Source organism: Neolamprologus multifasciatus, chromosome 12 (genome assembly GCF_963576455.1).
Source record: "Neolamprologus multifasciatus chromosome 12, fNeoMul1.2, whole genome shotgun sequence".
Classification (NCBI taxonomy): Eukaryota; Metazoa; Chordata; class Actinopteri; order Cichliformes; family Cichlidae; genus Neolamprologus; species Neolamprologus multifasciatus.
In genome coordinates this window covers 20,071,335-20,088,339 of record NC_140450.1, presented here as the reverse complement: position 1 = coordinate 20,088,339, position 17,005 = coordinate 20,071,335, and the positions used below count along the sequence as shown (strand labels likewise).

The 17,005-nt window shown below is 41.3% G+C and overlaps 1 protein-coding gene and 2 non-coding genes across 3 annotated transcripts; 1 reads left to right on the top strand and 2 right to left on the bottom strand.

Annotated features, from left to right (window-relative positions):
• Positions 1-991: 991 nt before the first annotated feature.
• trnaq-uug (transfer RNA glutamine (anticodon UUG)) lies at positions 992-1,063 on the bottom strand. Its single transcript has one exon. It is a non-coding gene; the product is annotated as a tRNA-Gln (tRNA).
• Positions 1,064-2,505: 1,442 nt separating this feature from the next.
• LOC146506888 (junction-mediating and -regulatory protein-like) lies at positions 2,506-16,994 on the top strand. Its single transcript, XM_085179654.1, has 10 exons — positions 2,506-3,893; positions 7,312-7,485; positions 11,501-11,651; positions 12,238-12,407; positions 12,508-12,673; positions 12,828-12,997; positions 13,263-13,334; positions 13,430-13,525; positions 13,608-14,145; positions 14,245-16,994. The coding sequence occupies exons 1-10, from the start codon at positions 3,081-3,083 to the stop codon at positions 14,550-14,552; spliced, it is 2,658 nt and encodes an 885-aa protein (XP_085035780.1). The 5' UTR covers positions 2,506-3,080; the 3' UTR covers positions 14,553-16,994.
• On the bottom strand, positions 9,171-9,242 carry trnaq-cug (transfer RNA glutamine (anticodon CUG)). Its single transcript has one exon. It is a non-coding gene; the product is annotated as a tRNA-Gln (tRNA).
• Positions 16,995-17,005: the final 11 nt, after the last annotated feature.

The window sequence follows — 17,005 nt, the reverse complement described above, 5'->3', positions numbered from 1 at the left end:
ACGTCACACGTCTGCCTGTGACCAGACCAATGCTCAACTGAACTTTCAACTTTCCAAGGCTCTGCCTGTCACACATCAAGGGATGCGGCGCCCCCTGCTGGTCGAGAGGGAAAACACATATGTGGACAAATACAACAGGTTTGTTTTCTTTATCATACCGTTTACCATAGTTACTATAGTTAACCCGCATGTATATGAAATGAAATACTTGCTTTTTAAAAATATTAGTGGCTGAAGAGTGGTATGGAACCAATGTACATTTTTTTAAATGCAAAAACAAAAGTATTCTTTATTCAAGACAAACACAGTTTATTGAAATACGCCTTTTATTCCTTTACTTGCAAAGTTTTGTCTCATCATTCTCTCTCTACTATTTTCAAGTATTTGCTCTTGAGAGTAAAAGTGTTAGACACGATGCCATAAATCATACAATGAACCACGAGTTTAGATGTGACCCAAGGTGTTTCCCCTGCACGCTGAACTGACAATCTCGCCTCGACTTCCTCAGGTCCATCAAACAAAACAAAGCAGGATGAGGTTCAGTTGTGATCCAAGATTATGATTTGTGTAAGCAGCTGTGTAATTTGCACCTCTACACCTGACACCGTTAAAACTGAAACACTATATTTTACATGAATTTTTTTCTATATGTAAACTATGCCTGACATTTATTCTTCTGACTGGATTAATTTATTGAAGCCATTCTTACTTCTTCGATTGATTAGGTAAACGCTTTAGGTTGAATGAGGTAGGGTTTTCCAAACAGTCGCAAATGGCAATAGCCTCCCAAAGCAGGACACCACAAAAACTTCGCAATTTGATCTAACATCAAGCAGGATTAAACACATGCAGGTGCCCAAATTTCCATAACACATTACAAACTCTAAATCTGTATAACGTAAGAATCTTTTTATGCCGATTACGTCGCCTGATTATGGATGATGGACTCAATAGTAAGCCAATTTGATGCCATCTCAAAGTGAAAAGCGACAGGTTCCACCGAGATTTGAACTCGGATCGCTGGATTCAAAGTCCAGAGTGCTAACCATTACACCATGGAACCCTTTACCCGCGTAGGTGGTATGCACGCGCAGGACTTGCGCAAAATTGCTGCGCAAAATCCCCTTTGGCGCACTCTACTCAAAAGCCAAAATAAGGTTTTATTTTTCTATTAATTTCATTTAATTGATTGAGTAAATCCCATTTAACCGAGTCCCCTAAACCAACGGGTTCTGTGTTTCATTGTGTGTGAATGCACGTGACTGTACCAGTGCGTGATTTCAGGTATTTGGAAATAAACTGGGCTGTTAATATGGAGGTTTTGTTAGGCGGTAGTCCAGTGAAATCCAAAAGAAGATTAAAAAAAAAAAGGAACACGCGGTTCTTCAGAAATGTTCAGCCGTCTATCCGAAATCACCCCAACTTGCTCCTGATAGTCGTAAATGTTCAGCATTTTGCAGTATTTTTAAATGAACGTCTTTAAAACTACAGGATCCCAGAGGTCCCAGGGATCTGTTTAATAATGCAAACACAGTGCTCTATAGGTTGTTGTGGTGGGAGGCAGTCTTCGTCTTTTTCTTTGCATTATTAGGAGAAACAGACCCTGGTGAGGGACTCACTTTTATCTATCTCAAGGCTGTGGGGAATGGGGAATGCTATTTTCCATCCCCGTCTTCTGTAACAGCCCAGCCAACGTGTAAACAACAGGAGCTGTGTAACTCAATACCAGTTCCCTCCTCTGAATTTAACCATGTAAGCCGAGGCACATTCTTTTCTTCAGTTTTTTTTTTCAACTACTTTATTACTTCAAGGTTAGTGGTTTTGGACTACATCATCATTATGATGGCAACTAAATCCTCCCACAGTCCAAAGACAAGCGGGTTAAACTAATAAGTGGCTACTCTGACTTGGCTGTAGGTGTGAATGGCTGTCTGTATGAGTCATCCCACTGATCCCTGGTGAACTGAACATAAAATAGGTTCACTCGGCTTCCTGCCCTTCCTCTAAAAAGTAAGAGGGAATGAACTATTTTATATTAGATGATTTCAGGGGCCTTCTAGAAATGGGGTCATTCAGTTACTTCAGAAAATGAGCTGTCAATTTAATTGGTGAAATATTTTTTAAAAGTTATTATTCTGTGCATCTAACTATTATTTAATTAATTTCGGAAAAAAGCTGCATTGTTTTTATTTTCTAAGCTACCAGACTGTTCGACGTGCCCTACTCAAGCGGAATCTCTAATGTTGCGTTCACGTGCTTTTTGGGATACAGCAATGCAGACTCAGTGTCCTCAAAGCTGGCTTGCATTAGTATAGCAATCAGTAGTAACATGGTAAGTAACTGCTGCTAAAGCAGCTTTCCATGGGATTACAAACGTTAATGCAAACCGCTCTTCCTATTTACATAAAGTCTCCAATGTTTTCATAAATAGACCGCAGTGTAGCTTTCAGCACTCAGTTTTGCCTATTTCCCCGTGTCTCCAAGTTTATCAATATAGTTCCGACATATCTCAGTGCACATGAAGGCATCATATTTTGCGTCTGTGGTCCTGCTGGGCGAACACTGAAGACAACATGGTAATGTGAGTTTGGAGACGATGCTACCCTTTCACACAGACCGGAGTGAGCCCCGTGTAACGCTCATGTGTGCTCTCGGCGTGGCGTATCCGAACGATGTCTGCTTTGGTGTCGTGCTTCATGATTAGAAAGGGGCTCTGGAGCCTAGAAAATAACGGAACCCAGCTGACAGGCGGATCGACCGTTGGACTGGTAAACACTCGGGCGCCTGTTATGTGTCAGAGCCGAGTCTTTAACGGCCGGGAAAGCTAATGGCAGAGATAACGGCTGCTCGATGATGCGATAGACGTCCAAGTTGAAAGCAGGTGGGCCAGAGATGGGACATGAAACCGCACTGCTTCAAATTCATCCACTCGAGCGAAGGAGGATAGCCCCGCAGGCGAAATCTCCTCGGAGAGCAAACGGTTTGGTAAACGACGTTACAGCGCTGTGAGGCTCTCCGTTTCACGCCCCACTGCCAGACAGTGCCACCGCAGCATATTCCCGTTTCATCACTTGACAGAGATGTCCTTTACAATGGAGGATAATTTGGAGTCGGGGTGGGTAGCCGTTCGCCCGAATGCGTTTGAGGAGAAGGAGAAGCATAAATTTGTTTTCATCGTCGCTTGGAATGAGGTGGAGGGCAAATTTGCCATTACGTGTCATAACAGGACGGTGCAGAGGAGAAGCTTTGGTAGGGACCCTCCTGTGGAGGTGACTGGTCTGGATGGGGACAAAACAAAATGGCTCGAAAGTCCCGTCAGGGATATAGCGTCTAGCAAAGGAGCCAGTGAGGCTAAAGCATGCAGCCCTAAAACCAAGTCCCTGTCAAAACATAGTCCTGTCAAAATTCAGACTGCGACTAAACCCGCTGCTTCGCGGGTTAGCCCCGACACCGACGCGTTACAATCACTCAGAGAGGACCAGCTGTCTCTATCACTGGACTGCCTGGACCTGGAGGAGCTGGACAGTCTGAGCAGGGAGGACTGCAGCTGGGCCGGACTTTTCTCCTTTCAGGACCTTCGGTCAATCCACCAGCAGCTGTGCTCGATAAACTCCGTCCTGGAGCCATGCCTGCCGGTGTTTCCGGAGGAGCCGGCCGGGATGTGGACGGTGTTGTTCGGCCCGGCGGAAGTATCCGAAACAGAAATGGACGAGCTGTGCTTCAATTTACAGGTGTACTTGGGTCACGCGCTCGACACCTGCGGTTGGAAGATACTTTCCCAAGTTCTCTTCACGGAAAATGACGACCCTGATGAGTACTACGAAAGCCTGAGCGAACTTAGGCAGTCCGGGTACGAAGAGGCGCTCAGCCGAGCAAATAAACATCTGCAGGAGGTGAGTTTTGAGATCCTCCCACAGCCTGTCTGTGACACAAGTGTTTCCGCACATCTGGAAAATTAAGATGCGCTGCACTTACCAGACCCGATTCATTGCTCAGGGTATTTATTTTATTTATGTATAAAATTTAACAACACAAAAACACACAAACTCAGAAAAAAAAACCCCAACTAATATTACACGGGATTCACCTACAATAAGACTTCAAAAAAAAGTCCAGTATGCAAGCTGGAGCTCTTTCTTCTACCAGGATGCTGAAGGCACAAAACCCCCCAAAGTGGATGTAGAACTGCTAGAATAATAGTCACTGTACAGGACACTAACTCCGGGTTTGCTTTGAATAATCATGAATACAGCAATAAAACTCATGAGACAAACACTGGCTTATTCTTCAGAGAGGCTAATTTGGTCATTTCCATTTGCTATAATAAATCTGTTCTATGTAGGTTAGACAGTTATAGCAGGCACACTTAAAACACACAAAAAAGAGTTCAACAGAAATGGCCGAACTATTTAAACCAGATTTATTTGCTTGATTAGTTTAGATTGGAAGTTTTTATTTTTTTTTAAATTTATTTATTTATTTATTTTTGCATATCTATCGTTCTATGCATATATTATACTGCATTACTGTGTGTTGTTTGTCATTAAAGCTAAGAATTAGAAGTTCCAGGGGTACTGATGTGTCCTCCAGTATAGCCTTTTAAATGATAATTTCAAAAACACTACGATGCATAATAACTAAAAATAATAAACCCAGAATTAATGAAAACAAAAAGGCATTTCATTTCCACTACTGTCACAGGACAGACGTCACAGGATGAGAGGAGACACATAGAATCACGTTCCCTTTGAGTAGGAAGCTAGTTTCTGAGGTTAGAAAGAAAGAACAAAGTTCAGTCAAATTCAGTTTTATTTATAGAGTTCTAACTCACAAAAACAATGTTGTAAGTTAGAACTCCATAAATAAAGGCGCTTTATATTGTCACAACAATCAGGCGACCCCCTATTAGCAAGCACTTGGCGACAGTGGGAAGGAAAAACTCCATCTCACTCACCTAAAACTCTAAGGGGACTGAAGTGTGAGAAAACCAGATCACATGAAGTTAGGGGAGGTAAAAAAAATTAAAAAAAAAGACAGTATAACCTCTGCAATACAAGAGACACCCAGTCAATGACAGGTAGAGTGCTTCAGTTTTTTCCTTTTCTCCAGAGATAAGGTGGAGTACCCAATAATGCTGTCTCACCAGAGAGCAAAGTTTTTTTAAAAATAAAAATTCACTGCAGTGTGCTGTGTGGAGTACTAAACTCACAGCGAGTCAGCAGTCTGCTTATACAGCTGAGCGAGTCCAGTCCACACACACAAACCTGGGATCAAAACTGGTTTCTTTTGATTGTGAGGTGAATTTGTAAGCCATAAAGTTAACAGTATAACTATAATTCATGCTGGAGGAGCACATAACCTCATTATATGTTTATGACCTTTAACTCATTTTGAAATTATGAGCCTGACTGATTTGTGGCCTTGAAAATGAATTTTACATTTATTTAATAAATGCTAATTAAAGATGTTTTGAAGTAAAAGGAGTAATATTTATTTTAATAACATCACTCATTTCAAATTGCAATGATTTAATGTTTGACAGGGACTCTGACTAATAGTGCAGACACCCTCCAGAAACCATGCTCTGGGCCTGCTCCTCTGACACACTTAAGCAGCAGCTAATGATTGGTTAAAAGCTCATAATAGCAATAGGTATTGATGCTCACTGGCTCTTGCATTGTGCTCCTAATCAGCAGCGGTAGATTAATGCATCCTTGACTTGTGGAGCCAGACAGTGAGAGAAGGCCCCTGAGGGAACAGGTGAGAGAGGCCCTTAATGGAAGTGTTTTCAACAGTGTTACTTCTTCATAACGTTACAGTGGAAGTGGTAGATAAACCTTGGTGTGTTACCCGGATTTCTTTGAACTACATGGACTATTTTAAAAACGAATTTTAGTGAAACAATTTCTTACAATACACTTATATTCATTTTGCAAATGCAATGAAAAAGGATAGAAGGCTCCTCTTAAAGATGCTCTGTTTATGATTGCAGTCACAGCATGATGCATTTCATGTCTTTTTTAACTTAGAGTTGAAACGACATGCATTTATACTGATGTGCTTATGTGACTATTCTGGCCGAGGCATTTCCTCTCTGCTCTGCTTTTGGCAGCAAAGAGAGACTGAATAGCGCACACGAGTGAGAGAAGCCATGTCGTTCCACCCAGACGGTCCCACACCCACTCCCGCTGTCAGAATAAAAAAGGCAGAAAATCAGACAGAGGAAGTGTTGCCTTACTGCCCTTTTCCTGATCTGAAAACATTAAACAGCCGAGCCATCCCTCTGATTGCTTCAGTAAGTGTTTATCAGTTTGGGATTTCCATTTGCTCGACTCATCCTTGCGGAGCTGCTGATCTTATTCAACTGTTTATCACAGGCTGAGCTCCCTGGACTGCAGTGACAGCGCTCTATAGCTCATTCAAAAACAGAAGTTGTTTATTTTGTCAGATATCTCACACGTACACACATGCACGCACACACACACTGGCCTATCGATCCTCTCACTCCATTTGAGGGATGAGTTAATGCTTATTTTGGTGTTGCTGGTAGCCTACAGGATTATTCAGTCTGGCAAAAATGTGCGTGTATCGATCTTATTCCCAGCAGCTGCAATGACTCTGCTCACTTAGCCATAGTCTATGCAGCAAGAGACTGCGCTCAGATATACCCCTGTTATTTACAGTTACACAAAGCATCCTTGTAGTCTAGTCATAGTTTTCACTCATAATCTTCTCGCTTTTTACTCCCTTCTATTCTGTTTGGATTCAAATCCCATTCATATCATGTATTTTAAAGCTTTAGATTTTATTTTTCAGATTGAAAAAATATATATATTATACAAGGCATTTTTATTGCAAATAAAGGTATCCAACAGTGTATAAGTATTCAGTATCACATCTCACTGCAAGATTGAAGTGATACAGTCGTTAATGAAATAAATAATTAGGATATCATATATGTGACACTGCTTAATCTTTACGTTTTGAGTATGTTTGCTAAGATATATTGTACTATATTCCAAAAGCAGATTTAAGGCTTTTTAACTAAATTAAAAGGGCTAAATACTTTATAATTTATTCAATATAAAACAATTTCCAGGCTCTTCTACGCTTCATTTCTGATTAAATATTCTGGTCTCTTGTGATGCCCCCTCCACCTTGCTCTTGTGCAATCCCACCTTATTTTAACAATCATGGAAATACCCCTTACTTGCAGTATGTTTGTAAGCTGCTCGATGTGTGCTGTTTTCCTTTGTGTTTTAAAAGTTGTCGATGTTAAGAAAAATAACTTCTTGTACGTATTAAATGCAGCTGCTGGAGAAGCACAAGACCATGGACAGTATGGTGGAGTTACTGGAGCTATATGAGGAAGAAGACCAGGCCTACGGAGGTCTGCTGGAGGCCTCCACACAGCTGTACCAGTATCTTCTGCAGCCCTTCAGAGACATGAGGGAACTAGCCATGCTACGCAGGCAGCAGATCAAGGTAACAATTTCCCCTTGTTTGGAATCAGAGAGGCATTCTTGATATTTTGTGGGAATTTGTTTGGACTTAGGTTTGGATCTAAATCCTTTAGTGACCCAGTAATTTTGCAAGACCTCTTGGCATTTTACCCAGCCCTTTCAGTCAATCCATGACAAGTAGCTTACATAGTATGCATGCAAACAAACATTTTACACATAGGGGGTAAAAGAACACTGGTGACATATAACCAGGAGGAAATAAAAATAAAATGAGACACAAATTGTTGTTGTAGATCATGGGAGTTGTGTGGGTTTTTCTGTCCTCTTCTTTAGCTGCTATGTTTAAATTACATATTATTTCTGCATTTAGTCAGTGACGTGGACAGATCATAAAACACAATGGACTTGACAGGAAATTCTCATGTCTCCTAAAATAGAGCCTGCTCCATTTGTCTGCAACACTGTGTATGTGTGTGTTTGACGAAGATGTATTATGGTATTACAAATTATCTTGTATTTTCTGATAAGCTCCAACACAGTGGGAGGGGGATGAGACGGATCTAATTGCAAAGGGAAGATGAATGCTGGTGAATGGATAAATGGTGGAAAAGCTTTGTTCAATCATTGCAGTGCTGATGGCACATTTATATTTAGCTCCATGACTCACACACAGCACATCAATAATAATAAGACCTCAGTGTCTTTTAGATGGATATTAACTTTGCCACTTGATATCCATCTACTAAGAAAAAACAGCTTTCCCATCCTTGGATCAAAACCGCTTCCTCTAAGTTTTCCACAGTACCTGAAAAACCTCTGGTGGTGTGTGAGTGAAATGCTGTCAGAGTCAATGCATCTCCAATTGCCCATATTCTCACAGAGACATGAATAAATCATGTTGTGTGGGGTCCTATAGGTGTACTGCAGGTAAACCTATAGGACCTAATGAAGAAACAGAATCAGTAGGAAGTATTTTTTATGTCTACAGCACGTACAATATACTGTCCACACTGTTCAGCTGGGATTTGTCACCCTGGCAACCAGGAATCTGAACCATGAAAGAAGTAACAATCGCTGTACTTTATCTCAAACAATTACCTTTTTCTAACCCTGAGTATTTTTTGTTGTATAAACCTAATTGAGTCCAGCTTAATAACAAAGAATAATCAATATTAAATATTGTGTATATTGAATTAATAGTTTTTAGTATTAATAATAGTACAAATGAAATAGAAAAAAAATCTTATGTGTATGAGTCAAACTGTTGTCTCTGCTGTGAGCATAATCACTCCACCACATTCAGTGAATTCAGGTATTTTAGTGAAACTAATTCTTAGGAATAAGGGTGGAAAATTTATGTCCAGGAGCACAAATCAATAGAGGTTGTTACTATTCAGAAAGGACCACTCTGAATGGAAGGATGGATTGTTGAGTAAAGCTTTCCACTTCACGTGTGGCTGCTGTCAATCACAGTCCTTCAACTAAAGACAGAGAGTGTTAGCAACTTTAATCCTCTATGTTGATAGTCGGTCGGATGTATGGGTATGGTATAGATGCATACATATACTACTCTGATAAGTAGAGCAGAACCTCCCTTTTTGTCTCTCTGGATTTTTTCTGTAGTGCATTTAGTCTGCTCAACAGTATGTCAGCAGAATCGAGGCTTTGCCAGAAAACAAGAGGGGAGAAAGAGGTTACAAAATATGCAGGTCCCACCGAGATTTGAACTCGGATCGCTGGATTCAGAGTCCAGAGTGCTAACCATTACACCATGGAACCTCCTACCAGAGTGGGGGAGGCAGGAGTGGGTTACACTCAAACATCCGGGTGTATTTATAGCCTACAGCATCTGCAGCTACTACACAGCAAGACTTTCAGTGACTAAGTTCTTTTATCTTCACAAAATGGTTAGACAAGAGTAAGTGCTCTTTCTTCTTCTGATGTTCATGCATGTTAGGTTAACTGATGATTCAGAACTGGCAGGACTGATGTCTGTCTACTCTGTGATGGAGTAGCATTTAATATCAAAACACTTGATCAAAGGTTATTTTTTGTGAAGTGAAAAACTCTGGAAAGATGAATCTTAATTAAGAACTTTTTATACATATTTTTTGTACCCAAGTTAACATATAGATTGAGAGCATTTGAGATCCTCTTGTGAAATATTTATTTATATCCTGTAACCTTAGCTATATAGTAGCACAAATTAATATGGAAGAATATTTTTTATTAAAAAACCTTCAGGAAATTGCAGTGGCAAATGATACTGGTGCACTGCTGAATAGAGATGGAAGGTTAATAAGGGTCAGCCAGTTTATGTTTAGCTCTGTAATCTTGTTTGTCTTATGATTTCTGTGGTATTCATTTCACTTCATTTCATTTCTGTTATCCTGTATTTTATGTATATAAGATTTAGATTGGTTATTTATGGTTGGTTTACACAGCTTGTGTATGTTTGTGTATGTATGTATGTAAAAAAAAGGACTCTCCTGCTTTCCACATTAGTGATGGATTGTTTATTCTTTTTTGGTGTCTAACTCTCTAAGACATGATGCTGCAATGTGATAATTAAATGACAAATGGTGTGATGCTGAACTGATCCAATCTTTAATTAGTTTTTGAAATTTGCACTTGTGCATCTCAAAAAATGTGAATGTTGTAAAATAGTTCAGACTTCCTTTAATTTAATTCTAGAAGATTAACTTTCAGTGAAATATTTCAAGCCATTTTTTTTGATTGGAAATGAAACCAAAATTGATTTAATCTGAAAAGAGGACATTGGACCAGCGAGCAGAGGTCCAGTTATTGTTTTCTTACACCTACGTGAGATGTATCTGATGTTGTCTTGGGTTCAGGAGTACAGAGGTTGTGCGAACATCTAGCCTTCAGGACTGAGGCTTAAAGTAATAAAAGTAATTTGGACTGCATTATTGTGGCTGCGTATGTTGAACTAGAGTTTTTTAGAGTGTTTTAATAGTAACTTAATAAAAATCTATATGAAGTATTCTAACAATTTTAGATAGTGGATTTCTGACTTCATCAAAATGGAAACATAAAACCCCTGAAATATCAACTTTACATGTAATGGATATATGAAAATTTAGCCTTTTCAGTTAAGCTATTAAAAAACAACTTTATATTGTATTTATGATATTGATAAATACAATATTACATTAATTCATACTGTATTTGTTGATATTAATATTTACATGCTTAACTGACATTATTCTATCTTCCATAAACATAACCAAAAAAACAACGGAAACATTTAAGATTTAAGTTTTTTCTAAATTTGTTTTTCATCATCGCACATGCTTTTGTAATCTCAGTGATCGTGTGAAGCTGACACTACTTTTTGTTATAGATGTCTACTTGCATACATGCTCACTTGACTGTGCACACAGTAATTAAAAATAACTAAACTAAAAGAGACGATGGAATTTCATGACAGTTGCCAGTACTTCTGTGCGTGGGAGATGAGGCTGCCCCTCCAGGCCTGCTTTTTGTGGTAAAAGCACTTAAATGGAGTGTGTGTTTAAACTTTAAAACCGTTGCACACAGATTTTATGTGTGGGGAGATTATCTGTACTGTTATGTATACCACAGTGACTCCAAAGTTTAGGAGAACCATTTGTGTAACTTTGCTTTTACCACTAAGTGGCAGTAGCTTAGTAATGTGTGATATTTGGAGTTTAGACCACCACCACTCTGGATCTCAAATAGAAAAGAAGCAGTGCTATCTTAAAGGTGTATGTTTTTATGAATGGGCAGCTAACTTGTCATTGAGATTTGGCTCCACTCTGTACACAGGAGCTGCTTCCTAATCTTTTTTTTTATTATTCTTATTCAATGACTATTCATTTTTTAATATCAGCACACTATATACTGTATCCAAAGGGTTATTATGAGAAGTGTTAAGAAGATTTATTAAAAAGCTAAACAAACTTACTTTTCTTTAGATTTTATTCTTCACAGAAAAATATTAAATGTTGCTTTTTAATCTTGCTGAAAAAAATGTGTGCATATCCTCTCGTTAGATTTCCATGGAGAATGACTACTTGGGCCCGAGGCGCATTGAAGGTCTAAAAAAGGAAGACTCTGACTGGCAGAAGAAGGCTCAGGAGGCCGTCCTCAACATCCAAGAGTTTACTGTAAAATACTTTGAAATCACTGCCAGAGCCCAGAAAGGTACGGTCTGCCATCACTGACACGTCAAGTCGATAAAGCAGCAGAAGGATGACTTTGAATAATCAAACAGAGAACACGCACACACATAGTAGAGACATTGGCGTGTTATTGACCTGTGTGTGGTTTTGATCCCAGGGCTAATGCGATGTGGTATTAATGAGACACTGCAGACAGCTGTGCTTTAACAGAAACAGGAGGAAACAAGGACGACCTATTGATCAACCAGCTCTGCCAGCAGCTTCTGTCAGTGCAGGGTCACTCCACATTGTGTCCCTCTTATCTCATGTTTTCCTTCACAGCTGACTCATTCTTTTATTATCTCAAATTCATCAGATGAAAAATCAAGTAAATAAATTGCTTGAAGAGATGACTGAAAAGAAAGTAGTTGCAATATCCAAATGTGGCCAATAGATGTCTCCCTCTGTGTTATTGTAAGGAGCCTTCCTTTTATGTTAGACTTTAGTCATCACATAGAGGGAAAAGAAATTGTGGTGACGTGCCCACACACTGTACCAGAGGATGAGACTGAATGAGTCACTCTCACGTTTCACTCAGCCACCTGCGCAATGTGTTTTGTTGTCGATAGGTGTATTCGAGCGTATGAAGTTGGATCAGCGTAAGTTTGGTAAGTCTTCGTGGACGGCAGCGGTGGAGCGCATGGAGAGGCTGCGCTACTCAGTTGCAAAGGAAACCCTCCAGCTCCAGAGAGCCAGGGAGATCTGTCTAGAGCAGAGGAAACACACACTTCGAGAAGAGGTGTGGTAACACGCTCACGACCAAATGAAACTGCCAGGCACTCTTACTAAGCATGCTTTGTTTTGTGACCGTTTTCTATTTTTGCATTCATTCCTTCCAGATGCAGAGTCTGTGTAGCAGTGAGGACGCGATGGCCCTCTTAGACCACATGGAGACCAAGTACTATGAGCTCCAGCTTCAGCTCTATGACATCCAGGCTGAGATACTACAGTGTGAAGAGCTGCTCCTCACTGCTCAGTTAGATAGCATCCGTAGACAGATGACAGGTTCTACTGCAGCTACTTTTTGTTTGCAAGATCTTAATTATCCTGTTTTAAAGAGAGTCCTGAAGTAGAATTTCTGCTATATTAACTGCTGTAAGACTTTCTGAATTCTGGTTGTACATTAATGGTTTATATTTATGTGTATGTGTGCTTTCAGAGCGTCAGGATGAAGTGGTGTACTATGACACCTTTGAAAGTGCGGATGATATAACAGAGGACGATACTGCAGAGAGAGAAGAGCTGCGCAGACTTCAGGTCAGCGCTCGACAGCTGGAGGCAAGGAGGGGGCGCATCACTGCCAAACGCTCCTATCTAAAGAACAAGAGGGTGTGTGTGCTTTACTCGCTTTTATTTTCATTCCTGAAGTGTAGCCTGGATCATGAAGCTATTCAAAATGAAGAAGTGACTGCTAATACTGTGGTTGCAATCCTGTTCAGCTCTTCTGTGCTAGATATTTGGATTTTCTCTACAACAAGTTATAAAGACACGTGTCTCCAAGCAAATATGTGTATACATATATATAATTATGGTATGTTCATGACTGTGAGTTTTTATTGATTGTTTAAATTGGTGATGATGTGTGTATCGATAGGAAATCTGTGTCTCCAACCACATTCAGAAACAGCAGAGACGCCAAATCCTCCAAAAGGACCCCACATCCCAGGTAGAAGTTGTTTTAGGTTTTTTTTAATGATAGGACTTTTTGCTGCTAAAGCATCTCCATCATCTCTCTCCTCTTCTAAACTCATGAATTACCAGCTGAAAAATGAAGAAGAGGAAGATGAGAAAAGGAAGAGCAGCAGAGTAAGCCAGGAGAGGCAGAGAACACTGGACAGATTACGCACTTTCAAACAGGTATGTGCCCTCCTGTTCACTGGAGGTGTCTCAGTATATGTAATTATCTTTTGCTCACCTACACCTTTGTGTCTTTTTCTAGCGGTACCCGGGTCAGGTGATTCTGAAGTCCACTCGGCTACGCACGGCTCACAGCACAAGAAAAGAGGGAAGAAGCGTGGAAATGAGTAGCTTTAGTGAGAAGTGCGCGGACTCTGTTTGTGTGCAGAAGCAGGGCCAGCCGTTGTGTCTAAGTACCAGCGTGCAGACGGACCCCAGCCCCAGCTCCACGCTCACCACTCAGCCCACGACGGCGCACACGGCATCGCTTCCGCCGCTGCCTGTGCCCAGTCCTGCAGACTCCTCCTGCTCTCCTTGCTCCTTGTCTTCATTTCTGGCATCCCCTATCTCCCCTCCTCCTCCACCACCCCCTCCACCCCCACCACCGACAAGGGAGGAGCTGTCGCCCTCTGGGAGCCCGGGGCGGCGGGGGCAGAAGGCTGAGGGGAAGAGTGTATCAGAAGAGCTCGCTCTCTCCCCGCTTGGCCCGTTTATCCCTCGCTTCTTTGACAGCAGCCAACTGGTGAGCGCCCGCAAAAAGCTGCGGAAGACCCCAGAGTTTGACGTCCACAACAGAAAAGGTACCAGGACTGTTAATAAGCAAAATAATTTGAGTATTCACATTAGCTAGTTACAGCAGCCAATCATAGTCTGTGTTTTTCTCCCCTGCTCACATACAGTAAGCTCCCCCATGGACGAGGTGCTCGCCTCCCTGAAGAGAGGCAGCTTCCATTTGAGGAAGGTCGACCAGCGTTCCCTGCTTCCTGCCAATTGTGACGATGACCCAAACAGCATCCTGGCCCAAATTCGTAAGGGGGTAAAACTTCGTCGCGTTCCCTGCGGAGAGAGAAAAGACCAGGGAGAGTTCCCGCCTTCCACCGACCCCCTGACTAGGAGCATCCACGAGGCGCTGCGCCGCATCAAGGAGGCCTCACCAGAGTCCGACTCAGACGACGATGGTTTGGCCGCCCACGACTGGGAAAGCTAGGGTTCAGGGCTGCACCCATAACACAGATGACTTCAGCCTCTGGCACTGCACACACTGTACTGTACTGTAAACACACACACACACACAGTCAATCACGCATTCAAGCACACACATCCCAGCCACACATGTACCCAGTGACTACGCCAGAGAGTCACAACAATTATCACCAACTCACCAAACGCTCCAAAGGTCTATGGTCAATCTGTTTTCAGTTTCTTTTTCACACTACATCATCACGATGGTTAGCTAATATGTTTTTACTACTACTGTATGTCACTGTGGTTTTGTTCCCATCATCAGACTGTACTGATTCCATGTTTACTTTTTTATTTATATCAAATGTACTGTCTCGCTGACATACTGCACTGACACTTATTTGTGAAACTGTATATGGAAAGTGCTGATGAGGTGTGTGACCTCTTCACTCACCCTACAGCATAAAAGTTGTGCGTTGCTGGTAATTTGAAGTTTTTGGGAGACTGAGCGATGAATAGTTTACACGTTCAAACTGGGATCACTGGATTTAGTGTCCAGATTGTAAATCATTACAGCATCTGATATTTTTCATCAAGCTGCCCCCTCACTATGTTGCCCATCTGGTTTTGGCCCATTCCCATCACGTGGGCATGGGCGTGTCTGACAATAAAAGGACCAGTGCTCATCTTTAAATCCTTGCCTCTGTGGCACCAGATTTGCGCCCCTCCCCCTTTCTCTTGTCCTCTTCTGGCCCTCACCACTCCCGACTCTCACAGCCTCTCTGAGTGAGCAAATATTTATCGACCCATCTGTTCGACCGCAGCATATGGCTGGGCGGGTGGAAGAAATAGAGGGTGCAGTAAGGTTTATCATTATTTGTCACATCTAACAGCATCTCTAATCTGAAGCTGGACACCTACGGTTAGAGAGGATTGGACGAGGAGTCACTGAAGTTTGTTTGGTGAGGTGGAGGTCAAGGTTAGTGTCAGTGGTGCTCGTGGGTAGATTCAGTTGGTGATTCCCAAACTTCACATAAGGCATAGTCACGGTGGAGGAGTGGAACTGGTCATGCTTGTTTGAGTGATGGATGGTACGTAGGAGACTAGATTCTCTCTGCGCTGTGGGGAGTCAATGTGGGCCGTGGAGCAGTCGGTTGTGATTGATGCGGTTTCTCCTGCCATCTTCTCCACTTTCTCTCCTCCTCTTTATTGCATTTTTCCAAATTTCTCTCCCTGCACTCAGTGGGCAGGAGAACACAGTAGGAGGCCTGTTACTCACAGTGCTGGAAGTGAAGATATGCACACATGGACTCACACTCTAAATTCACAGCCAACATGTGCAAAATCGTTTCAGTGACAGAAAATGGTGTGAGCACTTTGATGATACATAGTACAAATTCTAAATCACTTTATCTGTACAGGAACAATTATTATGCTTTAACCACTGGGGGAAAATATATATTTAGAAGCTAAGTAAGTTTAAAAGCACTGAACAAACTCAGTCCTGAATTTTTGGAAAGACAGTACAAGAATCTGCATAAACATAGCACAAAGACGTGGATTGACAAGTGTGGCTCTGAGCTTGGAAGAGCTTCAGCATGCACTGTCTTAAACAGCTTTAATGCAAAAATAAATAAATAAATGAATAATAATTATAAAAAATAGAGTGCTTTTTCTCTTAAGCTTGTGTTGGGAGCCATTCACAGATTAATCACAAGGCAGAAAGAACAGGCACGGGTGTATATGTCACAGCTTGAAAGTAGCTCAGTGCTTAAGATGGTTTCTTTTTTTTCCTGGCAGAGCCAGTCTGAGGCGCAACAATCTTCCATGGTACCCTCATCATGTAGCATGAAACAGACACTGACCCGACTTTAGCCTAAGACTAACTCAGACCTTACACGACTTCACTATAACTGACCAGGACAAAGTTTCTCCAATGTTAGTGCTAAAAGTTATGTTGCTCCTCTTATCTGTGGTCAGCAGTGTGTTTAAAACTTTTGGGAACGCGGGCTCACACCTGTGAACCGGCTGTTTCTTACCTGACTGACATGTGCACTTACCTTTATCTATAAATAACCTCAACACAGCTGTATTTTTGCACTTAGTTTCTTACTTTGTGTCCTGTTTTTATTTCCAACGTGTTTCCAGCCAAATCTTTTTTTCTGATGCATTTGCTTCCTATAAAGACCTGTAATCGACAGGCTGACTATATGATCCTTTGTCTGAATACCTGTCAGTCACTTGAGAAGTGCAATATCAAAATAACGAAATATGAGAAAAGGAACGAAGCCTCTTCATTGGTGACAATGAGTTTAGATTGATTGCCTAAAACAGTGGACTTACTAAACAAACTGTTCCAAGAATACCTGTTTGCCTTTTCCTAGCATTCTCATTTATTCTGATGTTTTGTTTTCTTTTTTAATTTACAATTTTGCCCTTGCATTTGAATAAAACCTTGTGAAGCAAATTCTGAGATTG

Bases quoted from the DNA above. Each gene is read 5' to 3' on its own strand.
- LOC146506888 (XM_085179654.1), top strand. From the start codon at position 3,081: ATGTCCTTTACAATGGAGGATAATTTGGAGTCGGGGTGGGTAGCCGTT. The intron at 12,674-12,827 runs GTTCTACTGCAG...GTGTGCTTTCAG, and splicing joins CATCCGTAGACAGATGACAG to AGCGTCAGGATGAAGTGGTG. The intron at 13,335-13,429 runs GTAGAAGTTGTT...ATGAATTACCAG, and splicing joins AAAAGGACCCCACATCCCAG to CTGAAAAATGAAGAAGAGGA.